At 40.7% G+C, this 26,886-nt stretch overlaps 1 protein-coding gene across 1 annotated transcript; it reads left to right on the forward strand.

The window, feature by feature from the left end:
* OPRM1 (opioid receptor mu 1) lies at positions 1 to 23,587 on the forward strand. Its single transcript, XM_086877301.1, has 4 exons — positions 1 to 360; positions 14,302 to 14,654; positions 15,559 to 16,079; positions 21,181 to 23,587. The coding sequence occupies exons 1-4, from the start codon at positions 41 to 43 to the stop codon at positions 21,217 to 21,219; spliced, it is 1,233 nt and encodes a 410-aa protein (XP_086733427.1). The 5' UTR covers positions 1 to 40; the 3' UTR covers positions 21,220 to 23,587.
* Positions 23,588 to 26,886: the final 3,299 nt, after the last annotated feature.

The raw sequence follows: 26,886 nt of genomic DNA on the forward strand, positions 1-26,886 counted from the left end.
GCTCGGGGAGCGGGTGGCCGCGCTGACGCCGCTGCGAGCCATGGCTGTCGCCTACCTGCTGGGCAACGGGTCCGCGCCGCTCCTCGCCGGCGCCCTGGAGGTGCCGTTCGCCGCCAACGCCTCCGCCTGCCGCCCGCCCGGGCCGCCCTGCCCGGCCTGGGGCAACGCCTCGGCGGCGCTGGGCTGGAACCGCTCCGAGCCCTGCGGCAGCGGCAATGGCAGCGCGGGCGGCGGCGGGCCCTGCGCGCCCGCGGGCGGCGGCCCCTCCGTGGTCACCGCCATCGCCATCATGGCCCTCTACTCCGTGGTCTGCGTCGTGGGGCTCTTCGGCAACTTCTTGGTCATGTATGTCATCGTCAGGTGAGTGCCGCCCTGCCCTGCCCCGCCCCGCAGCCCAGGGCCGCTGCCGTCGGGGCGGAACCCCGCGCCGGGAGCCGGGACGCGGGACGGGGTCCCGGCGGGGATGCTGCGGTCCCGCTCCGCCGGGCACGCTGCGGGGTGCGGGCGGGCGCCGGCCCCCGCCGGAGAGGGAAGGGGGCTCTTGATAAAGAGCCGGAGCGGGATATGGGGGGAGAGAAACTTGCGGTGGAGCCGTGAGGGGCGGCCGGTCCGTCAGAACCCGCTGTGCGTCCGAGGGTGTTCTATGGACCCTCTGAGCTGCAGCACCTCTGCGAGCGGCTCTGGCCGGCGGGGCCTGAATCCCGCACCTGTCCCCTAAGGAGCGAGGATTTAAAGGCATTGTAGCCACTGCCTGTGAGCGTGTACGGGTACGGGTTGGCACACGGATAGGGATGGGACACGGATAGCCGGCACGCATCCTCTCGTCTTCCATCCACCTCTCCCAAATGCACGAACAAAAATGTAAATGGCACCGCGGTGAAACGCTTCTCTGGCCGTGTTTGGAGATCCTCTGCCTCGTGTCTAGATCTGTATTTGTATATTGAAATACGTTTATATATGTACAGACATAGACGTGTATAAATACGCGTGCCGTGATCGCTTTCCGTAATCCCGGCGTTCCGGCTGTGCTGCCGCACTTGGCAACTTTTTCACCCGCCAGAGAAGAAGCCCCCAGCGGGGCTGTCCCGGCTCAGATCACGCGCGGTAAATCCATCGCCCGTAAACGAGCGGCAAACGAGTGAGAGGGAGACGAAGGAGGCTCCCCGGCCGGGCTGGCGGCGGAGCGGAGCTGGGCGGTGGCTTCCGTGGGGGAACACCGCCACCTCCCGGGAGCCACGGGAGCGCCGCAGGACCGGCCCGACCCAGCTCATCCCCTTGGTGCCTGCTCCTCGTTTCCAAACCGAGCATCCATTGAGCCCTGGAGCGCTCAGCGGGCGCTTTGAAGGGGGGAGATGGGGATGGCCCAGGGGCGCGCTCCGTTCCTATCGAGGCAGCCCCAGAACTTCCAATTCCCCCCCGTCTGGAGCGCCCGGAGCTCTCCTCTCTTCTCCCTTCGAGCTCTGCGCTCCTCGAGGAATCGGGGCCGCAGGAAGCGGGGCTGTCTCTTGGCCTCGCTGGCAAACCAGCGGCAGCGGGCGGCTCTGTGGTGCCAGCTGTGCAGAAAGCCGGGGAGAGGTGAGGGTGGCGGACACCGTGGGGGGTTGCAGCAGGATGGAGCATGATTCCTTCGACACGCCTTAGGGATGTCACTGCAAAGCCTGTGCGCCTGGTACAGCTGGTGTCAACACAAGTAATAGCCACCAGTGGCTCAGACTAGAGCAGCTCAGAAACCTCGTGGGTTTAGCTGTACTTTAGAGGCTGCATGCACAGAACTGGGGAGATTCTCTTCTGTCTTGTGGTTTTGATCAGTCTGAAAATCCAGCTGTCTGGGAAGAGTCATCTGCAGAAAGGCTTCTGAGTGGGGGCACGACTGCAATCACCATAGCAGTGCTGAATGCATTCCTCTGGGAGGAAAAGCAGATGCACAGTGTAACAGAGACAGGAGAGCTGTCAGCAGAGAAATATGCCACAGGTTGTCCCTGGAATTACGTATTTATTATCCTGGGCACAACCCATACTAGGTTCATATTTCTTACAGTAATTAATTGAATTACACTTGCACCACAAAGCCAAATCGAATGAAGCACTTGTATTTAGATTTCTATCTAAAGAAAGCATCTTTCCCTGAGATCACAGCTTAGAAACAAAAGCCAGAAGAAATAGGCAAAAGCAAAAATATATTTTCCTTTTCCAGAGGAAAACACAAATTAAGTGGCTTGTCCAAAACCATCAGCAATTTTATGGCAAATCCCCCATTTCCTATGCAAGAACAGCTTTTGGTATGATAGAATTTCTTCCCAGTTAATACCACGCAGGTGTTTAGCAATTGGGATGACAAGGAATTTACATGCTAATGGCTGAATAGGATCTGTGGCTTAAGCAGCATAAAAATACAGTTCCTTTCTGTGCTTCTCTGTAGGTGTAGTGTATCTGGTCAGCAACAGAGGACTTAGTGATTTAGCTTGACAGTGTTCCAAATCATAGAATATGAACCTCTGAAATGGTGACCCTATGTGCTCGCATTCATTCCTGGTATCCAACATAAGAGGCCAGAGTTTTTCTGGACTGAATTTGTCTTAATACGAAACTCCCCTTCTTCATCTGCCTTTCCCATCATGCCTGCTCAGAAAGAACAAAACACTGAATTTCAGATTAATTGTGAGAGGAACTGAGGCTACTAAAAATTACGATTTTTAAGTAATATTTGTACCTAGCTTGTCTTGAAAATACTAGGAGTTGCGAGGTAGGCGCTTAGTTATTTGAAACTGTCCTACTCGCCTTTCAGAGTCCAGCCCTGGTGGACAACAGTGACTGCAGATCAAGTGTGCTGCATGCTAACATCTCGCACTTGGTTTCTTTGGAAATAGTTTTAAAATAATTATATCATCTTGTAAACATTATTACTCTTAAAATTTTTCCACAAGGCAAATCCAGGGGTTTGGAGCCAGAGCTGTGCAAGTGCCTGACACTATCAGTATCAGGAGACTATGACTATCGCTCCACAATGCCACCCTGCTATCCCTGCTGGGGCAAGCAGGGATCAGAAAGCAGATACGTCCAAGGAGGAGTTAGAAATTTGTATTGTGATTATCAATGTGAAAAGAAGGCTCTTTGTGCAAAGGAGGTCCATGGATTTCCAATTTATACACATTACGTTATAATTGATGCATTCTCATCCACTCTCCTCATTCTGCCAGATGGTTTCTGTTCAGCTGAATGCTTTCATCCTTGAATTAATATTTACATGTTTGATATGTAGTGTGTGAGGTTAAACCTCATGTTACTTACACTGAGCTGTTTCCTCTCTCAAGTACCAAAAAAATGCCTTCAAGTGACAGCAGTAGTAATTTAATAGGTTTTACTGCCAGCTATAAATTACCTGTGATCTGAAAAATGTGTAGATAATTTTTATTTTCTGTTTTCCTCACGTGCTCTGTTTAAATGTAAATTACTAATATGAACACAACATTGTTATGGCTATATCAACAGCAAATGCTACTTCTAGCTGCTGCAGAGTACAACTAGACAGTGTACAATTAGTACCATGTGGCATTGAATTAATTTACACAGTAATCCAAAGGCTTTTCCAGCTTTCTCATCGAGTTGGTGTGATATTAGTCTCACGATTAGAGTGGAAATAAGAATATGCCTTGTGATTTAGGCAATATGCTAGAAAGCTGCAATAGATCCTAGATGAAAATCTGAAGCATTGCATGTCTGGAAGAGAGGAGTAGCTCACAGAAGCCCCAGTCCTCCACAATCCAAATTCTCTGGGAGAACTGTAATTCCACCAACAGCCGCTGAAGCCACTCAAGTTCAGAGCGATTTCTCATTTGTTTTGCTATAAATTTTTCACATATCATAAACAAAGAGGTCTCAGGTTCTCCACAATCCTTTGTAGAGGAAGGAAATGTCTTGTTTCATTGAGTAAATGATTGCACTGCTTCAAGGAAAACAAAAAAAAAAAGGCAAACAGGGAAAGAAGTCAAAGTCCTCTTTCTGAAATTAAGAGAAATCTTTCTGTGTATCTCAAAACCACCTCTAAATAGTGTTTTGAAAAAAAAAGAGCTGTGTCTGAAGCATCATCTAATCTGGAAAGACTGTGCAGCACTGAAAACTGGTTAGTTCAGCTGAGCTCACTCACAATTCAGAAAAAACTGTTTTATTAAGTAGGAGGGACTTAGAGTTGAAATTTATATTGTAGAAATAATTGATGTCACCAGAGGGATAAATATTCTCACACATGTGCACAAAAGGGAAGATTCTTTTTAGAGAGAAAAAAATCTGAAAATTATCACAAACTTGAAAGTGGGTGAAAACAAGTGTTTCTGAAAAATAGGTTGTTTGCAAGGTGACATGGTGTTATGGATGCAGTTTGTAAGGTGACTTTCAGCATCCTTTTTAACAGCATAGGTCAGGGAGCTTAGAAGCCAAGAAGTGCATAGAATTTCTGCTTTTCTTTCCTGTCCACAGTCTCATGAACTTCTCTGCATTTGCACAGCATTGCTTGGGTGTGTGTGTCCTGCCTGTTCCACCGACTGCAAAGGTTCCACCCCCATGCTAAGAGCTGGAAGCCTCAGCAGCCTTATCCAGTCATGTCAATTATGAATTAATACAGCTCACAGCACCAGCCAGAGTAGAGCTGAGGGAGCACTGTTGGGCAGGAGCAGCAGAGGAGCTGAATTAAATCAGCAGCATAGCAAGGGGGTGACCTTCAGCATCCTGCCTTACGGAAAGGCAGGTGTCCCTGTTTGCATACTGTTTGTGAGAGAGTTTACTAACCTTTGCTAGTGGGTAAATGTTTAACAAGCAAGCAGCTCCCCTCCCTCCCCCAAGATGAAGGAAAGCAGATAATTAAAATGGAATGTATGCCTTTATTTTTATTTTTTTTTTAAATTATGTTTTTACAGACATGATGAAAATTTGACCAAAAATTTGTGAGGTTGCAACCTGGGGGTAACACCCATCTCACTGAGGAAGCAGAGCCACCTGAGGGATGAGGGAGAGCTCTGCAGCCCCAGACTCATCTCCAGACCCTGTACCTGGCCCCAGTCTCAGTGAGCTCCTGCACACAGGACAGCATTCCAGGCCCAGGTGCACAGACCCTCTGGCTCTGCTAGTGCCTACCACCAGGCAGTTCTGGGCAAAAAACAACTCTTCTCACTCAATTTGCCTGTAAAAAGCTGCCTGTTTTTTGTTTTTTTTTAATTTCTTTATAAAAATGAATCAAAGGTTACCAACTTTTCAAGGCTTCAATAAGGGTATAAACTATTGTATGCACATATTGCTTATATTATATAACTGTTAGCAAGCTAATGACTAATGAGCTATTTAGCTAAGGTAATCCTCAAGTACAGCTTTATTTCATTTTAATTTACAGTGTTTTCTCAAACCATCAAGCATAACTTTTGCTGAACACTGTGGATAACCTTTTATAACTTTCTTAAATCAAAAGGTGATATGTTTACAAAAATATCAAACATAACATGATGCAAGTCCAAGTGCCTCAGAATCATAGTTTAGCTTCCTAGCCTCTTTTCCAGCCATAGCCAGCAGCTGGTGTTTAGTCACAGAGTGGAAAAAATAGGGGCAACACTGTGATTATCCTTCTAATAGACTTTTAGACTGCAGAGAGACTCTGAGCTGCAGTTTGCATCAGCATTTATTCAGTAGCTTTTTGTGGACATATCTAACATGCAGCACTTCCCCCAAAAAATGAAGATCAAAAATAAGATTGGAAGAAGAAGGTCACAAAGATTGCTGCTATTAAACAAAGCTGCTTCAAAACAAACATTTGAAGCATTTTTACTGATTATAACTTGGTTATTTTTAAGCTTAGGTGTTCTAAAAATGGTTGTTGTAGAGATCTTCATTAACATTTTTTTTTTTCAAAAAAATTATATATTTTCATGATGGTTCCAAGTGAAAACAAGTTTTCAGTGCTTGGTAAGTCTCTTCAAAATATAAATCCACTCTTGTAACTATATTTTTTTAAAATCCAAAAGTAACTATTTTCTGAATTGTTCTGCTTAAGCTGAGCTAAAAGAAAGCTCTTTCTATAACCATTTGTGTCTTCTTTTGTTTATATGATGAAGTTTGGGTTTATGGTATTAAAAGTGGGAATATTATAATTATCTTTCAGAGACCCCTAGTCCTTTTTGGAAGTGGGCTTTTAATGGTGTTCACTATCAAGGAGTTCCACAACTTAACTGAGCTGTGATAAGCATTCTCATTCATCTATTTAATGTTAAACACATCTAAATTTTATTTATATTTCCCTTTGAATTTACATGATGAAAAAAGTTAGAGATGACACACCATAGCTAATCAAATAACTGTGAAGGACATGAAATAGATTTTTTTCCACCTTCTTACTGAGAAGTGTTCAATTATCAGCTATAAGATCTTGTATCTCAGATCAGAATAAAACTTCAGAACAAAAATAAGTTTGTGTAAAATGGAACAATCTCCTCCTCATCGTGTTTTGTGGAGCAGTTCCAACTGAGTGAAGTCTTTTTTAGAGGGGACAGAGAGCAGACCTTGTCACCAGTCTTCAGCCCTGGGATGTGCTGCCCCTATAGAAAAATCATCTAAGGAGCCAATTACCCAAATAATTCTCATTAGGTTGTGGTCTTAGTAACTTCCTCAGAGCAGCAGTTTCAGACACTATCTCATTCTTGTCACGAAGAGACTGAGTTCATGACTTCCAGTACTTCTGATTTGGTCTTCTCACATAACTGTGCTCTTTCTTCCTGTCATCACAGCTTCCACCATTGCCTGCTTTTCCCTTCTCCCCACATCATAGGCAAGCCTTCCTTCACGTTTATTCTCTCTCTAGTTCCTTTGCCTCACCTCTGTTGCTCCTTTCCAGATCACACTCAACAGCTTCACCAGAAGGTCTCAATCTCCTGTATGCAAGAGGCCATACCTTGTGTTACTTTGGTCTGTAGTGCCTGTGTATGGCCTGGCCTCCAGCCCCACACCACCCCCCTGCTGCCCTCTGACCAGGGGGATGGATTGCCTGCTGTTCCCTACCACACCTTAAGGGATCTCACCTCTACTAGGATTAAAACTGTCTTCAAAGGCTTGCCTGACAGCTTCCCTGCTGACCAGGGATATTTCATGTACAGTCCTTATCTCAGGTGATAAGTCTACAGATCAGGAGGAGGGTACCAGCACCTGGAAACCAAAGTAGCTGATAACTTGTCCCCTCTAGAAAAATGTCATCACATTTATCAGAGGTGTAGTCAGCAGTTTTACTCTCCATCACACTTCCCTGAAGGCAGAGGGGGAAAAGTCAAATTGAATATACTGACAGTTTTCCTTTTTATGTCTTCCCAGCAAAGCAAAACCTTCAACAATAAGCACCTGCTGCTGGATAATGGCAATATATTGAAGTTAGCCCTTTTAGCACCATTGATTTATTTCAGAGAGATATGTTACACAATTACCGTGAAAGCAGCGACCTTTATTGGAGCCCCATATATGCCTCAGCACCAGGCAAACAGAGACTCAAATAAAAGTGGTTTGACAAACAGGCCAGATTAAGTTCTGAAATAATTGGCAGGTAATTTTCCCCCCATTCAACTAGGCTGGAAGGGAAGGAAGTGTACCGGCAGATGACTGTTTGGGCACTGGAGCATACTTATTCCTGTCATTTGTTTTTTATCATTAAGTTGTTTTTTATGATGCCTGGGAAAAGAAGAAGAAGTTAGGAGTTAAGAGACATGGCAACATCTTAAATATTTTGTGGCAAGTGATATAGCTATACCTGTTCTTGACCGGTTCTCCACTCCTTTTTAAAAAAAAAGAATGCATCACATCAGCTTTATTTTGTATGTATTTCTGACAGGGTATTTTTCACATTTATTTAACTTTAGAAGGCATAAAAATAATAAGAAATCATAAAATAATTACCTGTTACGACTACTGTGAAGTTTCTGTTTGTTCTGTCTGAAGTAATCTCCTTGCTTGTTAATCCTCTCGGTCAAGGGAAAGGAGCAGCCTTCCTCCTGAAAATAGCTATTTTTCACAAAAGAAAAAAGCTTGTTTTATTTTCTCCAGGTAGGGACTAAACTCAGTGGCTCAAACTGAATAGCAGAAAGAGGACTTCTATGTGATGCCTTTCAGTAGCAAAAAATATAAAATCAGGAAGAGCCACAAAGACAGCAGCAAGTCATTTTTAGTCCGAAGTCCAACACAGGAAAACAGGATGAGTCAGATGCCCTCACAGCTCTCTTGGTGCCACATCCTTTCCCAAATGACTGGCACTGAAGTCTAAAGGTGACTCTGACTAAAAGGCTTTTGTTTAGCTCACCCTGTTTCAAAGCTGAGGTATGAGATAAGTTCCTGATGGGTTCTGAGTACAAGAAAAATGGCCTTGAGCTGGTGCTGCTTCCCAGGAGGTGATGTGCTCTGCTTGGTTCTCCTGCATCCTGTAAGATGGCTCTGCACATGCCTTGGCAGTGTCCTGATGAGGGGAAGGGATAAGCTGAGAAGTCAGAGATGGAAGTAAACTTTGGTGACATTCTGGCCAAATCTCATTTGTGCTATGGAGGAGAATAAAGTGACAATAAAGTGAGAATGACATGGGAGAACAAATTGTTAGGGAGAAAGAAGTAGCAACTGAAGCAACTACAGTCCAGCAGTTCCCTGTCCTGTGCTCAGGTCCACACTGACCACATAAATGCTCAGAAAATGGACATTCCTTTGCCAGTGAGTGAAGAAAGGAGAGAGAATTGCTCCAGGACAATGTATGTGAAGTATGACTGAGTATGTCTAATAACTAAACTCTTTGATTTTAGATCTACAGCACTCCCTCAGTATGTTATGCCTTGACAGTTAAGTGATGCCTAATATTTTTCATCTCTAATTAAACCACTGTGACAGATCACAGCAGTGACTGGGTAACGCTGTGCTGTGCAAGGCTTTAACAGGAGGGGAAGCAGCAGCTGCCTCTGTCTTTCTTAAAGGCAGTAAAAGCTTCCTCACGTCCCCATTTCACTTACTTTCCATGCAGGAAGTAAACGAGTGCGATGCAAATTGCACAATTCCATTGCAACCAAGTGTGACCGCTTTCAGCTATATTGTTGTATCTGCTCAAGGTTTTGTTTAGTTTTTCAATTTGTTGTTGGTTTGGTTTCACTCAGGGCTTACTTGTTTAAATTGCAGCCTTGTATAAGATCTCTTCAGTGGAACACACATCTAAAGGGTGGCACCTCCAATCTGGGCAGCCTTACTGCCTCATAACCTATCAGGGTTGTGCACAAATTTATGGTGCTTGTAGCCAGAGATGAAATTCAATGGCTTAAGGAATAAGCATTCAGAAGTACCCATGAATAAAAAAATCAAAGACTTAAGTTTTCAAGCTGATTAAGTCATGTGCTTGCAGACAGGAAGGTTAGACATATTCAGAATATATATGACTTCAAAACTTTTAATAGGTTGCAGCCTGCCACAGCACGTATCACAGCAGTGGCTGAGATATATTATGGGTCTTTCACTCTGTAGAGACCCATTACCATGGGAAGAAAAGAAAAGGATGATAAAATAGATGGACATCAGTAAAGTCCATCATTTGAGACCCTTTAGCTTAAAGGTGCTTTCCAGAATGTGGCTTGAGAGACTTCATTTCAGTGTCAAATATTAAAACTGGATTGGCAGACAGAAAAAAATTCGAGGGTTTTTACAGACCATCTTGAACGTGTCATGGATTTGTTCAAAGCTTTAAGGGCTCAAGAAAAATTGAAAGCACCTGATATCTCAAGAAAACATGTCAAAAAAGTCCCTTTTTCCTACAGTTTTTGAGTTGCATGTGCAAGGTGCACCAGAACAATCATGGAGGAAAAAAAGAATTTAAATTGATTCAACTAGGCATACTTCACATGTTTTAAATCTTCCCACCCAAGGCGACCTCAACTAATCTAATGTATGCACATAATGATTCTTCATTTGTTTAACAAGTCATTTATGCAAGAAGAACGTGAATTTGAAATGCTAACCTAATCTCCAGCATCAAGAAGAGCCGAGTCAGGTTGTCTTTATGCAAGACCTAACTGTTGGCTGTTGTTTCTTTCAGCAGCCAAACCATTTTTGAGAGTGACTGCTTTCTGCAGTGAATCTCCAGTGACTTCGTCCAGTTTTTCATGTATTTTGCACTGAACTTAAACACAGATCTTGAAGTAGTCTTTGTCTCCAAATTAGCATTCTGAAGGCAAAACCTTGCATGCCTTTGTCTTGTTCAAAAGTAATTATTACCAGTAATTATGACCAGACTGTCATTGACCAGCCCATTTCCAAAGTGCAAAAGACTGTTTCTGCTTTCCTCCTCATTGATGTTACTCAGAGAGGAAAATTTGCAAATTAGTTTGTAATGTTATGTATTACTCTGAGCTGCATTATTATTATTATTATTATTATTATTATTATTATTATTATTATTATTATTATTATTCTCTGTATTACACTGAGCTAAATGTGGACCTCTTTAGCTTCTTTGCACCAGCCCAGTGTCCAAGGATGCTGTAAAGCTGATCTGGTCCAGAAGGGCAAAAGGCTTTGGAGGAGAGGATAGCTCAGCAATCCACATGGATGTAAACCACTTGACCAAGGAGCAGCAGGGACACGACTACATTAGTTGTATAGACTACAGTAGCAGTATACAAACTCTGTGAGGCTTAAATAAAGTCTGATACAAACTAAAGATTTCATTAAATTTTAAGAAGCTCAAAAGAAGAGACTCCTAAAAAATATTTGAAGGTAGTAACTAAATTATTGGAGAGGACAGGCCAGAAACAGGGCCATGGCAGGTGTCTCACATCTCTCTTGTTGCATGAGAAGTGGAAGGGAAGGTGCTCCTGGCTCCTGTCCAAGGTGCTGTTAAGCTTGGAAGCTGGAGTCTCTCTGAGGTTAATCTGGTGTTCTTTTTGGTTTACAAACTACAGGTGGCCTGTGGGCAGACAGTTGAGGGATCCATTTCAAGACTTCCTATTAATCCTCGAATGCTAGGAACTTGGTGACTATCTGAGTTGAATTCTCACTCTTTTCTCCATTGCTTTTTCTTATTCCAAATCTCAGTTGAGTGTATCTGTACAGCTCAGGTCTTCAAATTTGAAGTCTACTTTAAAACTTTGTAGGATTGAAGTTAAAGACAAGGCTAAGCTTTCCCTAAAAAATTACAGACATAAAGTATATTTTTACTGTTGTAAACCTGATTTATTATCTGCTATTACCAACAAAACAACAGTTCATAAACAGGTATTTTATGATACAAAACCTGCACTGAGGAGTTAGATGGGTTATACTAGTAGGTGCCAGTATTATAACGAGCATAAATAATTTGAGTATGTACCAAGAGCAGTATTGTGCTAAATATTCACAAAAAGCCCCTGAATCATCACATTCTATTAGTCTTTTCATTATAGAATTGTAAAATAAAAGGCCACCCAAAGTCAACTTCTGTCTTCACTCGTAACCTTGCTCATTGTCATGCAAAATTTAATACACTTAATGTTTCAGATGCTGAAATTTCAATGTAATCTAAATACCACTATTCAGATTTTCATGAGTTTGCAATTAAGGTTTTTTTGCTTCTCATCTGTTAATTTTTAGATTCTCTAATGAGTTTGAATGAAAGTGTGAAAGCAGTGTCTTAAAAGATTGCATTTATAAATTTTGGTATTGCATTAAAAATGTTGTTATTACTAATTCCCTCTCAACTGTAGAAATCTCATCACATACACATCTAAGTCTGGATAATGGAAATGTTTGTTCTGCTTGTTCCAACAGGTAGACTGGTACCTTAGTAAAAAGTGTAATAACAGCTAAGATCAAGACTTTGAAAAGCTCCATTTTTATTGCCTGTTACTTCTCATGCTGTTAAAATTACATTTAATCAATTGCTTTGGTATTTATTTGGTCATGCCAAAAAAATAATCCTGGGGACACTGGTAATCTACTTATTTGGAAAAATACATGTTTTACAAATTGTACTTGCAGAAATAAGCCCCTTATAAAATCTTCAAATATTCCGTACAGAGAAACGCCCAAATCCCATAGAATTCACTGAAAAGAATGCTGTAAATTTCAATAGGCTTTTGTTGATTAGGCAGTTGTGGAGGTAAATACTTTCTATCACCATAAGAACTCTGCTTCTGCTTTGTAAGAACAGCATGATTAGAATTACAAAGATTACAGAGTACATCAAGCAAAACCCTTCATTGATAGTCTTTTAAGGCCATTAAACAAAGTAAGTCCAAGAACTTTTAAACTTAAACTGACAATGAAAATTAGATAGCAAAACTGAAAAATATGTAGCATTTAAGTGGAATAAGACACATGACCAGTGAAGAAACTTTATTCTACTCTATTCTATTTATTCAGAATGTTTTTCTGTCTGTCTTCTGTCATGCTAACCTGAAAATCATTTACATAACTGGTTGATGGTTTGGGCTTTTTTGCTGTGTCAATCATTCCTTTTAAATCATAATGGCTTTAATTAGTGATAACAAAGCTTTATCATTATTATATGATGCAGATGTAAGACAGACTTGTCCCAGCATCACCTGTGATGGCACCAGCACTGAGCAGCATTCATTCCCAAATGTGCTTTCTTGTCCAGCTGTAAAACAGGCAGGCAGTCATCTTTGGTCTGAGCAGGGATCAGCAGCCCAAGTGAGGGCACAGAATCCTCGTCACCTTAGCCTGTTTGTGCAGAGCTGAGAGCCACTTCCCCTCTGTCACAGTCCCTGCCCGAGCAGATAAGGTGGGAGCAAGCTGGATGTGTCTGCTGGCAGCACAATCAGACCTTCAGGTTAGCTCTGGACACACCTTCAGCTACTCCTGGATATCTCAGACCTTTGGAGAGGCTCTCATTTTGATAAACCACAGGGCTTGGTACTGGATAACAGTAAAAGCAAAATATAAATGTTGCTGCTTTCATTCTCAGCTGGAAGATGCTTCAGCAAATTGCCTGAGAAATATTTTCTTCTCCCTCCAAACAGTTTTTAGAGCTGTAGCTTTTATTGTGTACCTCTCCCACACTGCAGTTCTGTACATTTTTTCCAATTTCCAGAAGAGAGAGTTGTAGATGCTTGCAGCATTTACCTCCTCCTATATTAGTTACAAACTTGTTATATAAATGGAGTAAGAAAAGTTTTTACAGAACTTTCAGAATATGGAGTTTATTTACAACTTGAAAGTATCATATTCAGATTATACTTTCTCATGGCAGCAGTCAAGATAGAGTTTGGATCTACTTGAAAATCTGTTTTTAAAAACCACCTTACACTGAAATTAGGATTGTTAGTGTCTTCTCGTGCACAGTGCTAAAAATGAGAGAACATTTTTATGTTCTCATGAAATGAGATCCAGTACAAATGACTTAAAATGTTCATCATTAAAGCTTTCCAGGTCAATTCAACATGAAGTCTGCATTTCTGCACACCCTACCAAAGAAAAGTTCCAAATACACATTCCCTACACAATCCTTTAATTGGGATTTTTTGCAACTGACTCATGTTCTGAAGAGATCTAACTCAGAGAGATAAAACCCATGATATAGTGTATTTTACATTTTGTCTTCCCTAGCAGGTTCCCCAACAATATGAATTGAATTGCACTCTATGAATTGTAAAATACTCAATCAAACACTTCTTACTAGTTTTGCAGAAACAGAAGTTTCATCAAAAGAGCAAGCCACCTGACCCCCCAGAATCCAAGCAGTCACAGGGCCCAGCAACCTCAGCAGCAATCAGGGAAGCATGGCCAGGAACATTGCTTAAATGGAAACGTTTTTTGTAGCATTGCATGAGTACAGCATCCACAGAAAAAGTGGGTTTCAAGTGTTACTCGTTTGGAATGACATTACTACTCCACAACCTACAAATGAATTCTTTATTTCTACAGAATGTAGTTATTAGATGGACAGATATTTGGCATGACATCAGCAGGTACAGAAAATCTATCCATGTAGGTATCAGTATCTGGTCTATTAATACACAACTTTTTCAGCTTCTCAATTCTTTAGCATCTATAATACTGTTTCTTCTACATGTATCTTTTCCTTCTGCATGAGTTAAATTAACCATTTCTTCCTTAAACCCTTTAGCTGATGTCTCGCTGAACTGCCAACCTGTAGATGAATCATAGCATGGTCATTTGGTTAAAAGCAAAAAATGTGATCTTTAGCAGTATGTAACACATTATTTTACAGAAGCTTCTTATAGATAATGCACTGAATTGAGTTTTATATAACAATGTCAGTTGTGGTCATTCACATCCTCTGCCAATTTTTTTTTCTAGGTACACGAAAATGAAGACTGCCACCAACATCTATATTTTCAATCTTGCATTGGCAGATGCCCTAGCAACAAGTACTCTGCCATTCCAGAGTGTGAATTACTTGATGGGAACCTGGCCATTCGGTACCATCCTTTGTAAGATTGTTATATCCATCGACTACTACAATATGTTCACCAGTATCTTCACGCTCTGCACCATGAGTGTGGATCGCTACGTGGCCGTTTGCCACCCAGTTAAGGCCCTTGATTTCCGTACTCCCCGAAATGCCAAAATTGTCAATGTCTGCAACTGGATTCTTTCCTCTGCCATTGGCTTGCCAGTTATGTTCATGGCAACTACTAAATACAGGCATGGTAAGTCTGGCTTTCATTCCTAAACTGAGTACTCAACATTTAAACTCCTTTCTGCATTGTTTGACTGTAGTGTAGAGGCATTGAATTAACTTCTGACTTCCAACCTGTGTAAAGCAAGTATCAGTGCAAATGAGCCCCTTCAGCAATTTTGCATCTGGCTGTAGTTGACTAGACAAGAAGTGCATGTGATCTGACTTTTACAACAAGCAGCTCCAGCAACTTCTGGGGGTCCATGCAAGTCTTGCTGTCCACTCAGTTACTGCAGTGTTTGGAAAAGCATCTGTGCCTGCCTGCCTTCTGCTGTGGGGCATTCTGCATTGCCCTACAGCACAGGAGCCTGTGCTTTACCCAGGATACTCCCACTGGAAAGCTGGCAGTCGTAGATAGGGCAGACAGCACTTTCTGGACCACTGGTGCTCTAAAGGGGCAGTGACAGCATGTCACCATAAATCCAGACTCTTCACAGTGCAGAGTTTCCAAGTGTCATGTCATTCTCTTCCCCTCCGCCCTGAAATGCCCAAACTCTCAGCATATATGGTGGCTTAACGATCTTCCTTTTTACCATGTTTTATACTTAAAGTGGAATTGAGTCAAAGTTTAAGCATTTATGACAATTCAGATCTCTTCCTTGTTTAGTATACATAAAATTCCAAGCCATAATTTGCAAAAGAGAACATGTTAATTTGGTTTTGTTTTCCTAACTCACGCTTCATGCCTGTTTTGCAGCACTGTCCTACCAATGTTTATGCCAATGACAGGTCACAGATTGCTTCATTTTACATGTTTACTTAGGTGTAAAGTCTTCGTATATTTAATTAAATTATATTTAATTAAAGAAAGGTTTAAAGAAAAGGAAATGAAAACTGACCTACATGTTCTTCTCTGCTGTTTTCTTTTTCCTCAGGCTCAATTGACTGTACACTTACATTCTCCCACCCTGCTTGGTACTGGGAGAACCTCCTGAAAATCTGTGTGTTCATCTTTGCCTTCATCATGCCAGTCCTGATCATTACCGTGTGTTACGGGCTGATGATTTTACGCCTGAAGAGCGTCCGCATGTTATCCGGCTCCAAGGAGAAGGATAGGAACCTGCGGAGAATCACAAGGATGGTTCTTGTGGTGGTGGCAGTGTTTATTGTCTGCTGGACTCCCATCCACATTTATGTTATCATTAAAGCTCTGGTCAACATCCCAGAAACTACTTTCCAGACTGTCTCCTGGCACTTCTGTATTGCTCTAGGGTATACAAATAGCTGCCTTAATCCAGTCCTTTATGCATTCCTAGATGAGAATTTCAAAAGGTGTTTCAGAGAGTTCTGCATTCCCACTTCCTCAACCATTGAGCAGCAAAACTCCACCCGAGTCCGACAAAACACTCGTGACCATGCTTCCACTGCCAACACGGTGGACAGGACTAACCATCAGGTATGACTAGCAGTGGAGATGTCATCTCTGGATCCAGGCCAGCCGCTTGGAGATGACATGTGTTCCGAACTTACCACTTACACTGATCTGTAGCTTTTGGAAGGTCTGAACACTTTCAAGGTTGTGTTTGAAACTGGTGTATGCATTCACAGTGACCCCAGTCCTGCATGGTGCTAGTTGTTCTCTGCCCTGCTTGATGCTCAGAAGCCAAGGGCTCTAAAGGGTACCTTGAGTGACTGGGTCCAGCGTGCATGCATGTACAAAGCACATAAAACAGTGTTTCACTTGCAGGATGTTTGCAGCAGGTTGAAAATTAATCACCTGGTTTTTCACCTGGTTGAAAAATTAATTTCCTGGTTCATACTCCTTGTCTGAGACAGGAGTGGCTCGTTGCTACAGTGAATAAAAAGATAAAAACCTGTGCTTGTTCACTTTTGATTGATGTACAAAGAAGGCCTACCTGGCCTTGTTTGTCCTGAAAGTCATGCAAGAAATAGGCCTTGTCTACATGCAGTTCTTGTGTCATATAATTATGTGGTGAATAAGGTGGAGTTAGAAGTGTGTGTGTGTATACATATATATATATATATACATAAACATATATGAAAATATATACACACGTGCTAAATGCAAGTGTGCCGTTTTGCCATTTTGGGCATACAAAGAAAATACCTTTTCCATATAGAAAAAGCCTTTAAGAAGTAGGAAGATTATGGCACATCAGATAACAAGAGTTAGTTTTGGGTTTTTTTATTCAGCCTATTTTTGGGTAGTTTTTGTGAAGAAGCTCTTTCATACATGTTCGGTATCCACGGTCCCGTGCTTAGTCTTGAGAATTTCCAGGCTCCATCTCAGTAAAACATGAAAACAAATCTTAACATTCATGGAATTAGTTCAAGCACATTAAAAGCACTAGAAGAAGTTTGAGTTGTCTCTGTAATTCTTTAAAAATAAGAGCAAAAGGCATGAGCCTGGTTCATTCCTCGCCATATCACCTTTCAGCAAAATACTTGGGTTGCTCATGCAGCAGTTTCTCACCACTGCCACTTCAGCCACAAATTGGCTGCCTCCTTGAGGCGCAGAGCTCAGTGGCTTCTTGTGAAAGCAGCTGCCTGCCTGACACTCAGCTGCTGCCAGATAGCCCAGATAAGAATATTCCCATCTCCAAGGAGACTAAAGTAATTGCACCAGAAAGGAGGGAAGTCTAAATGGAGAAGGGCTAAAGCGAGAAGCTTTATCAAGCATCAACAATTGGTATTGTTCACCAGTGTCTGATTCATACATGCCAAGCTGTGGCCTGTGAAATCAGCACCTGCTCAGTCTAGTGGTGAAGCAGAATTGCCAAACTTGGCATAGGTGCACATATGTATGTATGTAGGTATGTATGTTTGTATATATCTGTAGTAAATACTAGGTGTAGCAAATTACTACATTCATCTGTTAATAATGCATTTGTAATCCTCAATTGAATCAAATTTGTGCATGCAATGACAGTAAGATTGTATTTCTGCCTAGTACAATTCCAGCTTTTTAGAATGCAGTGTCTATTCACCCATTTTCTACATTTAGTTATATATCTTTATATTACTTCTAGATCTGTAGCCACCTAAACTTCTACCCATAGAAAAGATTAATGTGGTACTGCCTAGAGGCTGAGTGAAATAAAATCTGTTTCCCTGAGCACTGAGCAAGCACAGAATAGAAGGTGGTGTTTCCCAGAGAGATGTTTCAGCCTACACCACCAAGAGAGACAGCCTGCTGGGGCAGGGATGGAGCAAGCAAGTGAAGTGATCTTGAGAGTGGCAATAAGGAGGAAGCTAGTCCTAGAGCTGGGTTCTTTGCTGGTTAGGGTTTGAGTTTGGTTTATTTTTCCTTCAGGGAACAGTGATGAAATAAATTAGTTATGAAGAAATAAAGCATATGTAATATGAAATAAAGAGAAGGAAAGGGAAGGACACTGAAGGGAAAGGAAAGTGAGAGGAAGAATGCTGAGGAGAAAGAGAAGCATAAGGAATGAGGTGCAAGTGAGGCAGTAAGGATGGAAACTGAAGCAAAGATCCAGTCTGCATGGAACAAAGAAGGTGTATGCAGAGCTGGAAGAAATTATTTTACTACTTTGGTAGCTCTTCCTAGCAACTAACCATCAGTTTTCCCCAGAGCCAGGGAGAAGAAGGCAGGACTTGGTAGCTCAGGTCCTCACAGGTGGATGGATAGATCTTTGCATGTTCAGGTGTTTGAAAGACTCTGGAGTGTCCAACTCCACTTCCCTCACCACCATCCCTGCAGTCCTTGCTTTGGCAGCTGCTGATGCTGCCATTGGTTTATTTCTGCCAGCTGTGCTCCCTGAATGCTGACCTGGGCCTTCTCCCTGGAGTTCAGCTCAGCAGCTGTTTGGTACAGTCATTCTCACTCTCCACAATTTCTACAGAATGCATTCACAGCGAGCCATGTTCAAAGCTTAATATTAAACTTAATTTGTCTTTTTTCTCCAGCAAACATTTCTGTAAGAGACATTTTTTGATGTCTGCTTTTATCAGAATGAGAGACAAGATTGCCGAACTAATCTACACTAAAAGGGTTCTCTGGAATAGTAACTACAAGTGTAATACCTAATATTTTTATATTATTATTTTAAACACAAAAAAGCCCTAGAGTGAGTGCAGCTTTAGCTCTCAGAAAAGAAAAAAGAAAATAAGTCCTCAGACAAACCAGTATTTCCCTCAGACATTCTGAGGAAATTCTTTTCACAGGTAAGTGCTTTCTGTAAAAGAAAGTCTAGCTTGTGTATCTATTGATTGAAGACTGACAAACTCTTTCTTGTATGGACAAGCTCTTGGCATTTGGTATGAATTCTGATTTCAAGGCTGTGTAGTACTTGGCACACTTCATATAATTTTCTAAGAAACAGATGTTCTACAAGTTGTTTTTATGCCAAGTGAGAATTTGTTTCTCTTGCTAATGTTAATGAGAACTGCAAGGTTCAATCACATAAGGCCTAACACTTCTAAAGCATTTAAAAGCACTTAGAATTAGCACTCTTAAGTATTTAAGTTGTTGGATGAACAACAGTGTCTTCAATAAGTTCAAAAGCACCAACAGGAAATATCTTAAATATTCATATTATTTTAAGTTAATATAATGGCCTTTGGTCTGCTCTGTGGTTCTTTGGCATTACCAAAAAAGTCTAGATTAAGTGCTTATAGTTTTCAGGAGGGTTTATGCAATCTTGTAAGTGCATTTGCACAAGAAGGAGTGATGTAATCCTGGGGAAAAAAAAAATTGCTTGAAAAGCAAAACTGCTTTCTTTGAACTTTTCTCTATGAGCAAGTATTGGCAGGGGAGGGGAATGAAGGACCAAATATTAGCTATTGCAGATGGCTGAGGGTTTTTGATGTTGTTGACATTAATAGATTTGTATCAAAATCTTGATAAAGATATTGAAATAGCTTTTACTTCAGATGCTCAGAGTCTCTCTGCATCAATTTATCTCTGAGATTAAAAGAAGGTTTAATTTTTTTAAATGTTAGATAAATTGATAGTTATTTTCCCCTGAAAACTAAGTTTTTACTATAGCTATGTGTTATAACAAAAAAATCTTAAATAATTAGGGAACTGGATTATTAGTAATTATAGAAATCTGAGAAATTTAACTTGTTTCAATGGATTAGTTCCTTTATGACCCATTTTTATAGGTGCTTTTATAGCAGCTTCACCTGAATGTATCCAAGCAACCAAGCAAATCATGTATAGGCACATCTTCAGGACTGTTTAGTTATCCTGTGTGTAACTATTCTTTTCAGTTTTAACTTCTGATGCTTTCTTGTCAACTACTGAAATGTGTAAATGCATTAATGGAAACTGCAAATCCTCCCCATATTCTGAAAATGAGGCCTCAGATACGTTCAGTAACAAAAGGCTCAGCCCTGAAAGCTTTGCCTTTGCTGCCTGGATTGGCAGACACATGTAGAAATAAAAAGAATACTGGATTTGAGAAAAATGTTTTAAGTTAAAAAAAGGAAAAATTGAAAGCTAGTTTCACTTTGATTAAATAAATGAAGTGTTTTCTTACTTCTTAATTTTCTTTGTGCTATATGACGTAAACAAATACGGGAAATGCTGGTGGTTCCAGTTGCAGAAACATGAAAAAAAGGGCAGCTTCTTTGGCAGGTTCACATCTACCTGTATTAACAGAGAATGGCCTTCCTGGGTATTTTTAGAAAATTAATATATCTCCTTTGTGAATTATACTGTATTTCAATAATAATTTTCAAGTACTGGTTCCTTTAAAAGCCTATTTTTGGCGAGGTAGTGACATCCATGAAACACTTGTCTAAGTTCAATAGATCCTTAAAACTGGGCTTTCTTTTGTAGCTGGTATGTGTTGATACGGGCTCTTTGTGAATGTCCAGGCTTCCTCTGTGCCTCTGCTTTCCATTCCATAAACCCTTGATTTGCAGTGTCTCCCACCCAGCTCTCAGTGGGTTCTGGTAGAAAATTTGCTGAGCAAGGAGGGCTTGCAGTCTTTCAGGACATGCCATGCAGTAAGCAGGTTTCCTTGATGAAAACATCTGTAGTGCTGCCGTGCCTGCATGCAAGTAGGACTCAGCAGGGAGACTGGGGACATTCAGGGCTGAGAGGTTGCTGGGCTTGATGGCTGATGTAAGACCACCTCACACAGAATTTAAACTAGACTATAACTGAAAATCCAAAAGTTAGACACTGTTCTGATATAAGCACAGAATGTATTCAACTAAAATACTAATCCCCCTGTAACTACTGCAGAAAGAATACAGAAAGGGAGTGAAATTTTTCCATGCTTGTGAAATTCATAGAGTTCCACCCTAGAAAGAGAACAACTGGTTCTATATGAAGCATATTCTAATTCAAATTTCAGACCTACTAATATTTCTTTGTGATCATTTCCTCTGTTGCTTCATGGCAGAAGCATACTCTTGCCTTACTCTGGGCTATGTGCATAGCTTTCTACATCAGGAGTGCAAATGGGAAATCAGTTCCTCCTTAAAAAAAACGCACGCACAAACTTGTGGGTGGGAAGATATCAAGCAATTGTTCATTGTATTTGCAATTTCTTTCCTTTCAGTTGGAACTTCAAGAAGCTGAAACTACTCCACTGCCGTGACAGGGTCTCCTGCTGCATGGCTCTCAGAGCAGTTGCCACTGCCACAGTGTGCTAGTGGGAACATGCAGGATATACTTTCCCTCAAAAAAATACCACAGAGGAAAGTGCCTGCTTTTCCAATCTGTCAAAAATTGCTTCTGCAGCACATCTGCATTGCACATAACAGAAGCATGAGATGTAACAGCGAGCAGAGCCAGGAGGTGCCGGGGCCTCCCCAGCTCCAGTGTTCGCGGCAGTCCTGCTTGCCAGGAGCACATACTTTAGTCTAAAACAAAGCTGCTGTGCCTGTAGCAACCTGGCATTCCTTTGGTAAGTCACAGTGCTGTTAAAACAGGTTGGAAACAAAAATTCAAAGGCTAGACAACTATAGTTTGAAAAATAAGGTGAGCTTTTGAGGATGGAAAATAATGGGATATGAAGTTGTAATACTGTTGGGTGCACTCTATTTACTCTTAAAATTTATTTGTTGAGGTGTTTTCTGTGCAGGTTATTTGCGTGCTGAGGTCTCACAAGGTCATGTAGAAAAACACATTTGTAGTTCAAGAGGACTTCTCTTGCGAGGATTGCGTGTTCTGCAGTTTCAAAGGAAAATTTTTTTCAATGATCCCATAACAAAAAAAAACCCCACATCCACACTTCATCTTCTCCTTCTAGTTCACATATACTAAAAAAAGATTTTAAAATCAAAACAACGAGCTATCACTTTTTCTAAAAGAGATGAGTAAATTAAAGTATTCTCCATTGTTACTGATTGTCAAATGATCCCCAAAACAGCATATATTAACATAAATTTCATTGTGAATAAAAATGTAGCTATAAGCCTGTCAGAGCTTGCACAGGCTGATGATGTCTTCTCTTTCAAGTAGTTTCTCAAATTTCAGCTGCTCTGCAGCATTTTCAGTTTGTAAGTAAACGACAGCACCTATGTGAAGTACTTGGAGCAGTTAATGCATTAGACTTTTTTTAAAAAAAAAAAGAATTAAAAAACAGTCTGCTAGACATCTATTTTTTCTTAACCAAGCACATAGTATGTTTGCTTTTCTAGTTTACATGATACAGTCTGCATCTGCATTTTGTGTTAGCTGCTAAAACACATTAAGATTTCAGGAAGAAACATTGTGCTGCAGCAAATGCCTTCTTAGCTGTTTTCTCGTATGAAAATTAGAAATACCCATGTAGATAATTCGTGGTGCAATGGTATTTTCTAGACGTTGTTTGTTACTTGCTTTGTAAATAAATCATCAGTAGTTAACTGGGGGGAAATGTACTTTGATGAATTTATGTGTATTCTGAAATACAATTATATAGAGGAGGTTTTTTTTTGTCTTTTTGCAGCGAAAATGTATTTCTTATTTTCAATTGTTAAAGTCTGTGTATCAGTGAGGTTATAATGTGAAATTGTTTCTGCCATAGACTGCATAATAAAGATTGAAGACCAAATCCTTGCAAGTTGTAAATTAAAGGATTATTTGGGTTTCATCACTGTGTTGCAGCTAAATATGTAGCCTATATATCAGCAGAATATAAAGCTAGATATAACAGAAGTGCCTTAATTTTTTTCTCTTTCTGTTGAAAATTCCACTGTGTGGTCATATAGATTTATGTTTAATTTTTGTGTTAGTTTAGCTGTATCGCCTCATAGGCGTGATTAAAGCTTAAACCAGTCATCACCATTCTAAGAAGTTTTGCATCTAATTTTTAAACAGCGTAAGATAGGCACTTGGAAGAAGTGGATACACTGTTTTACACCATACAGTAGTATTATTTAAATAACAAAACCAACATAGAATACACTAGATTTATATGGACTAACATCCTATGACATTATTACCTGATTGATGGATTCAGAGTACTCTGACATGCTCACATACAACAATCAAATAATTTTAAAATATTGGAACGACTATTTGGAAAGTCTTAACTGATAGACCAAAAACATGCTTAAGTGAACTTAAGGTCATAGTTTTGTGAGTAGACAAAAGTTCAGCTTTCACAAAATTTACATAATTCATTGAAACCATTATTTCTTCTTTACTTTGAATGAAGCACACAGGCAAAATACTGTGACTTGCCAGCAGACAGCCAAATATTTTTAAGGACATTTTCTGTTTCTGCAGTCCAACAATTGAGAAACCTGACTGTAAATATGTTTAGCAGTAATAATGTAGCCTTGATTGTTTAAGGATATGAGGAAGTAAATTTTATTAGCAGAGCACTAGCAAAAACTAAGAAAAATGTATTTTTTTCCATAAGGCTTTAATGTTCATTGGTAGTGCTTTGCAGTAAATAAGAGTATTATTACACAACTTCTGTATCTGCATTGTAAACCTTTAATAAAAGTGTCTGTTTCTTGTGGATTTGCACTCAACCCCACTGTCGGTGTTTGTGGTGAAAACATTAAATAGCCCTGATCCCAAACAGATCCCTGAGGGAGACCATTTGTCAGCAATGTCCATCAGGACACTGAACCTTAGACCACTGCTCTTTGGGTGTGGCTGTCCAAGCAGTTTCTCATCTATTGAGCAGTCCACCCATCAAATACACACATGCCAAATTTAGAGAGAAGGATATCATGGGAGACAATATCAAAAGACTTACCTGTGTCCAGACAGATGACACCCCAAGGCCCTTCTCTAATTCACTGATGTACTCACTCCATTGTAGAAGGCAAGGTTGGTCAGGCAGGATTTCCCTTGTTGAAGCCAAACAGGCTGTCCCAAATCACCTCCAGGTCCCCTATGTGCCTTGACATAACTTCTAGGAGCTTCTTGATGTTCCCAGACACAGAGGTGAGGCTGATACCTTGTTTCCCAGGGGCCTCCTTTCCACCCATTTTAAAGGCAGGTGCAATGTTTCCCTTTTTCCTATCACCTGGGACTACACCTGACAGCCATGACTTTTAAAATGTAATGGAGAGTGTCTTGACAATTACATCAGCCAATTCCCTCTTTATTTGAAGGAGTCTCTATATAAGGGAAGAGGAAAATTGAAGAGATTTTCTACATAAATGCCCCCTCAGCATGAGGTACTCCATCCTGGGAGTTGACATTTTCCACTGCAGGGGTACCAAGTCTCCATGAAACCAAATCTCTTTGCATGAGTTTGTCTCTCTTGAAGCTGGAATGTAGCTGAGTGCAATTGCAGGTGCTTTAGCAGGAGAAATATGCAGCTGAGTTGGCTTTGAGCTGACTCGTGCCAGTTTACTCAACTAACAAAGGGAAGGGGGAGTTCAACAGCTGAACTCCCCATCTTTTGGCTTTATTGTTAATAAAGTCAAGGTAGCATGAGTAGGCTTACCTGTGCTACAGGCATCTGACTCTCATTTTGCATAATGGGAAGAAACCTTAGAAATCTATATCATGCCCTTCTGTATCTCCAAATTAATAAAATAATGAGGCACTTAGATTGTGTCATGGGAAAAACAGTCTCAACTAGTTCTTGTTAATTAACCATAAGGACTCAGGTAATCAAGAAAAACTATGGAAATCAACTATGCACCAGCTGCAGTGGTAAAAGTGCTACTTTGGTGGCCTCCAGTGGGCCCCTGCCCCAATGTGGGTTGCCTGCAGACACAGTCTTCTGGGCAGGGTGCTACTTATTTTTCACAGGTTTTGGTGTGTTGGGGTCTTTTTGATCAAAGCAGTTTTCTATATAAGGTCAGTGTTTTGCCAAATTTACAAAAAAAACAGCTTAGCTCTGATTTTCCAAAGACCATTCAATATTTTTTTTAGTGACCTACTTCTGCGTTACTTGATTTTCTCAGAACTATGTTTTTAAGATCTTTGTTCTCTTGAAACCCTTTTTGTACAAACAAACTGAAAGACTTTCTTTCCGTTTTTGCTTTGCATCAAACGTTTTCTTCAACATGTAGGATCAAAGTGATGACTTTTTTGTCAGGACTGTTAACTGCCTGGAAAAGATATCATCTGGGAATTGCCAGTACTGAAATCTCCAAACCAGGCGATAAGATCAGCACTTTACTTTCCACTGGTATCCAATTCCTAATTTCACCAGCTGCTGTTTCTCCTGATCTTTTAAAAATTTCTCTTGATGAGTGATTCCATGTACTACATTTTGTCAAATAAAGTGTAGGAAAAAGTTCTTGGACTTTCATGTATTTTTGGCTGAACTTTTTACCTGACACAGGATGGTATTTTTTCTACTTTTTTCTCCCCACAGATTTCCAACAACGAATTATTTTCTTTTGAATTTTTCAAAGAAGCAATATATTTGTGAATAAGATGCAGTTTCGTTCAGGGTCATCTGAATTCTCTCTCACTTCTTGTCACCAATTCTCTGAATGTACATATCCAAATCACTTATATTAAATGTTTGTTTGGTTTACTCAATAGAGCAGAGATGATACAGCCTGTTCAAATTTAATTGCTTTTTTTGTATTCCTTCACTGGGATATTTTCTTGTATCTGATGTTCCAGAAAAGAGAAGACAAAAGAACAGGGAACAGGCAGGCCCCAGGCATACACTGTTCACATGTAAATGATGCATCACGTTGTTTCTGCACATCAATTTACTGTCACAGTCTCTTTCTGTAAATATCTGTTTTATTTTTCCCTTGTAATGCTGTCAGTAGGCAGCATTAGAAGAACTCATTCTTCTCAGTTGAGTCAGAGTGATAAATACAACCTGGTAGATCCAAGTGTGGTTTGAGGTCTGATGATAAAGGCAGACAAAACTTCTTGCTCTGAAAGGTTTACAAATCAAGATTGCTTCCATGTATCATAATGCAATTAGATAAAAACAGAGAATGGTAGCATCATAACACTGACTAACACAAAAGTTATTATAAATGCTTATGAGACTTTTATTTTCAAGAGAGGATCAGACTGTATCATAGTACCCACTTATGAGGGATCAAAATTTCATGCACTGACATTAATTCTTGGTAATGGAGAAGATGAACATCACCAGATGAACTCTGAACAGGAGGCCTCCCATTGGTGTTGCTAATAACTATAACCTCCCTCTGTGCTGATGGTCTTGGCTTAATTCAGTTCATTACAGAGCAACAGAAGATTAATTTTTTTTAAAGAATTTGATAGAGCATTTATGTGGCCTTTTATACTGCCATCATCATCTCTGTAATTTGGAAGTTGAATATGGGACAACTATAAGAAAGCTTTTTCTCTCCCAACAAAACGATGCCCTAGATGTGCCAGAGAATCCCCATGTTAACTGTGTGAAAGTAGAAGTAGCAGTGGAATTACAGGATGCCCAGGAAAGTGGTTGAGTTCTGATCCCTGGAGGTACTTAAAAGATGTATAGAGATATGGTCTTTGGAGATGTGGTTTAGTGGTGGGCTTGGGAGTGCTGGGTTAATGGTTGGACTTGATGATCTTAGAGCTCTTTTCCCACCTAAGTGATTCTGTGATTCTACTTCAGCTCAACCAATAGGCAGAAGAACAGGTGGTGTGTACAGTTACAGCCCCTTCTCCAAAGACCTGTGCTCCCCAGACCCTTCACCAGCTGGAAGTTTTAGTCCCTTCAATAGCAGAGGGTCTTTAAACAATCAGAAAAGAAATTGCAATCAGTAGGAATAGAAGCAACGGCCAATTCATGTGACTCCCCTGTGTAATTATGTGCTGGAGACATTTCAGAAGATGGATCATCAAGGTATAATGGGATTTCAACATACTGAACCAAGAATAC

The sequence above is a fragment of the Cyanistes caeruleus genome, chromosome 2, assembly GCF_971803275.1.
Source record: "Cyanistes caeruleus chromosome 2, bCyaCae1.hap1.1, whole genome shotgun sequence".
Taxonomy (NCBI): Eukaryota; Metazoa; Chordata; class Aves; order Passeriformes; family Paridae; genus Cyanistes; species Cyanistes caeruleus.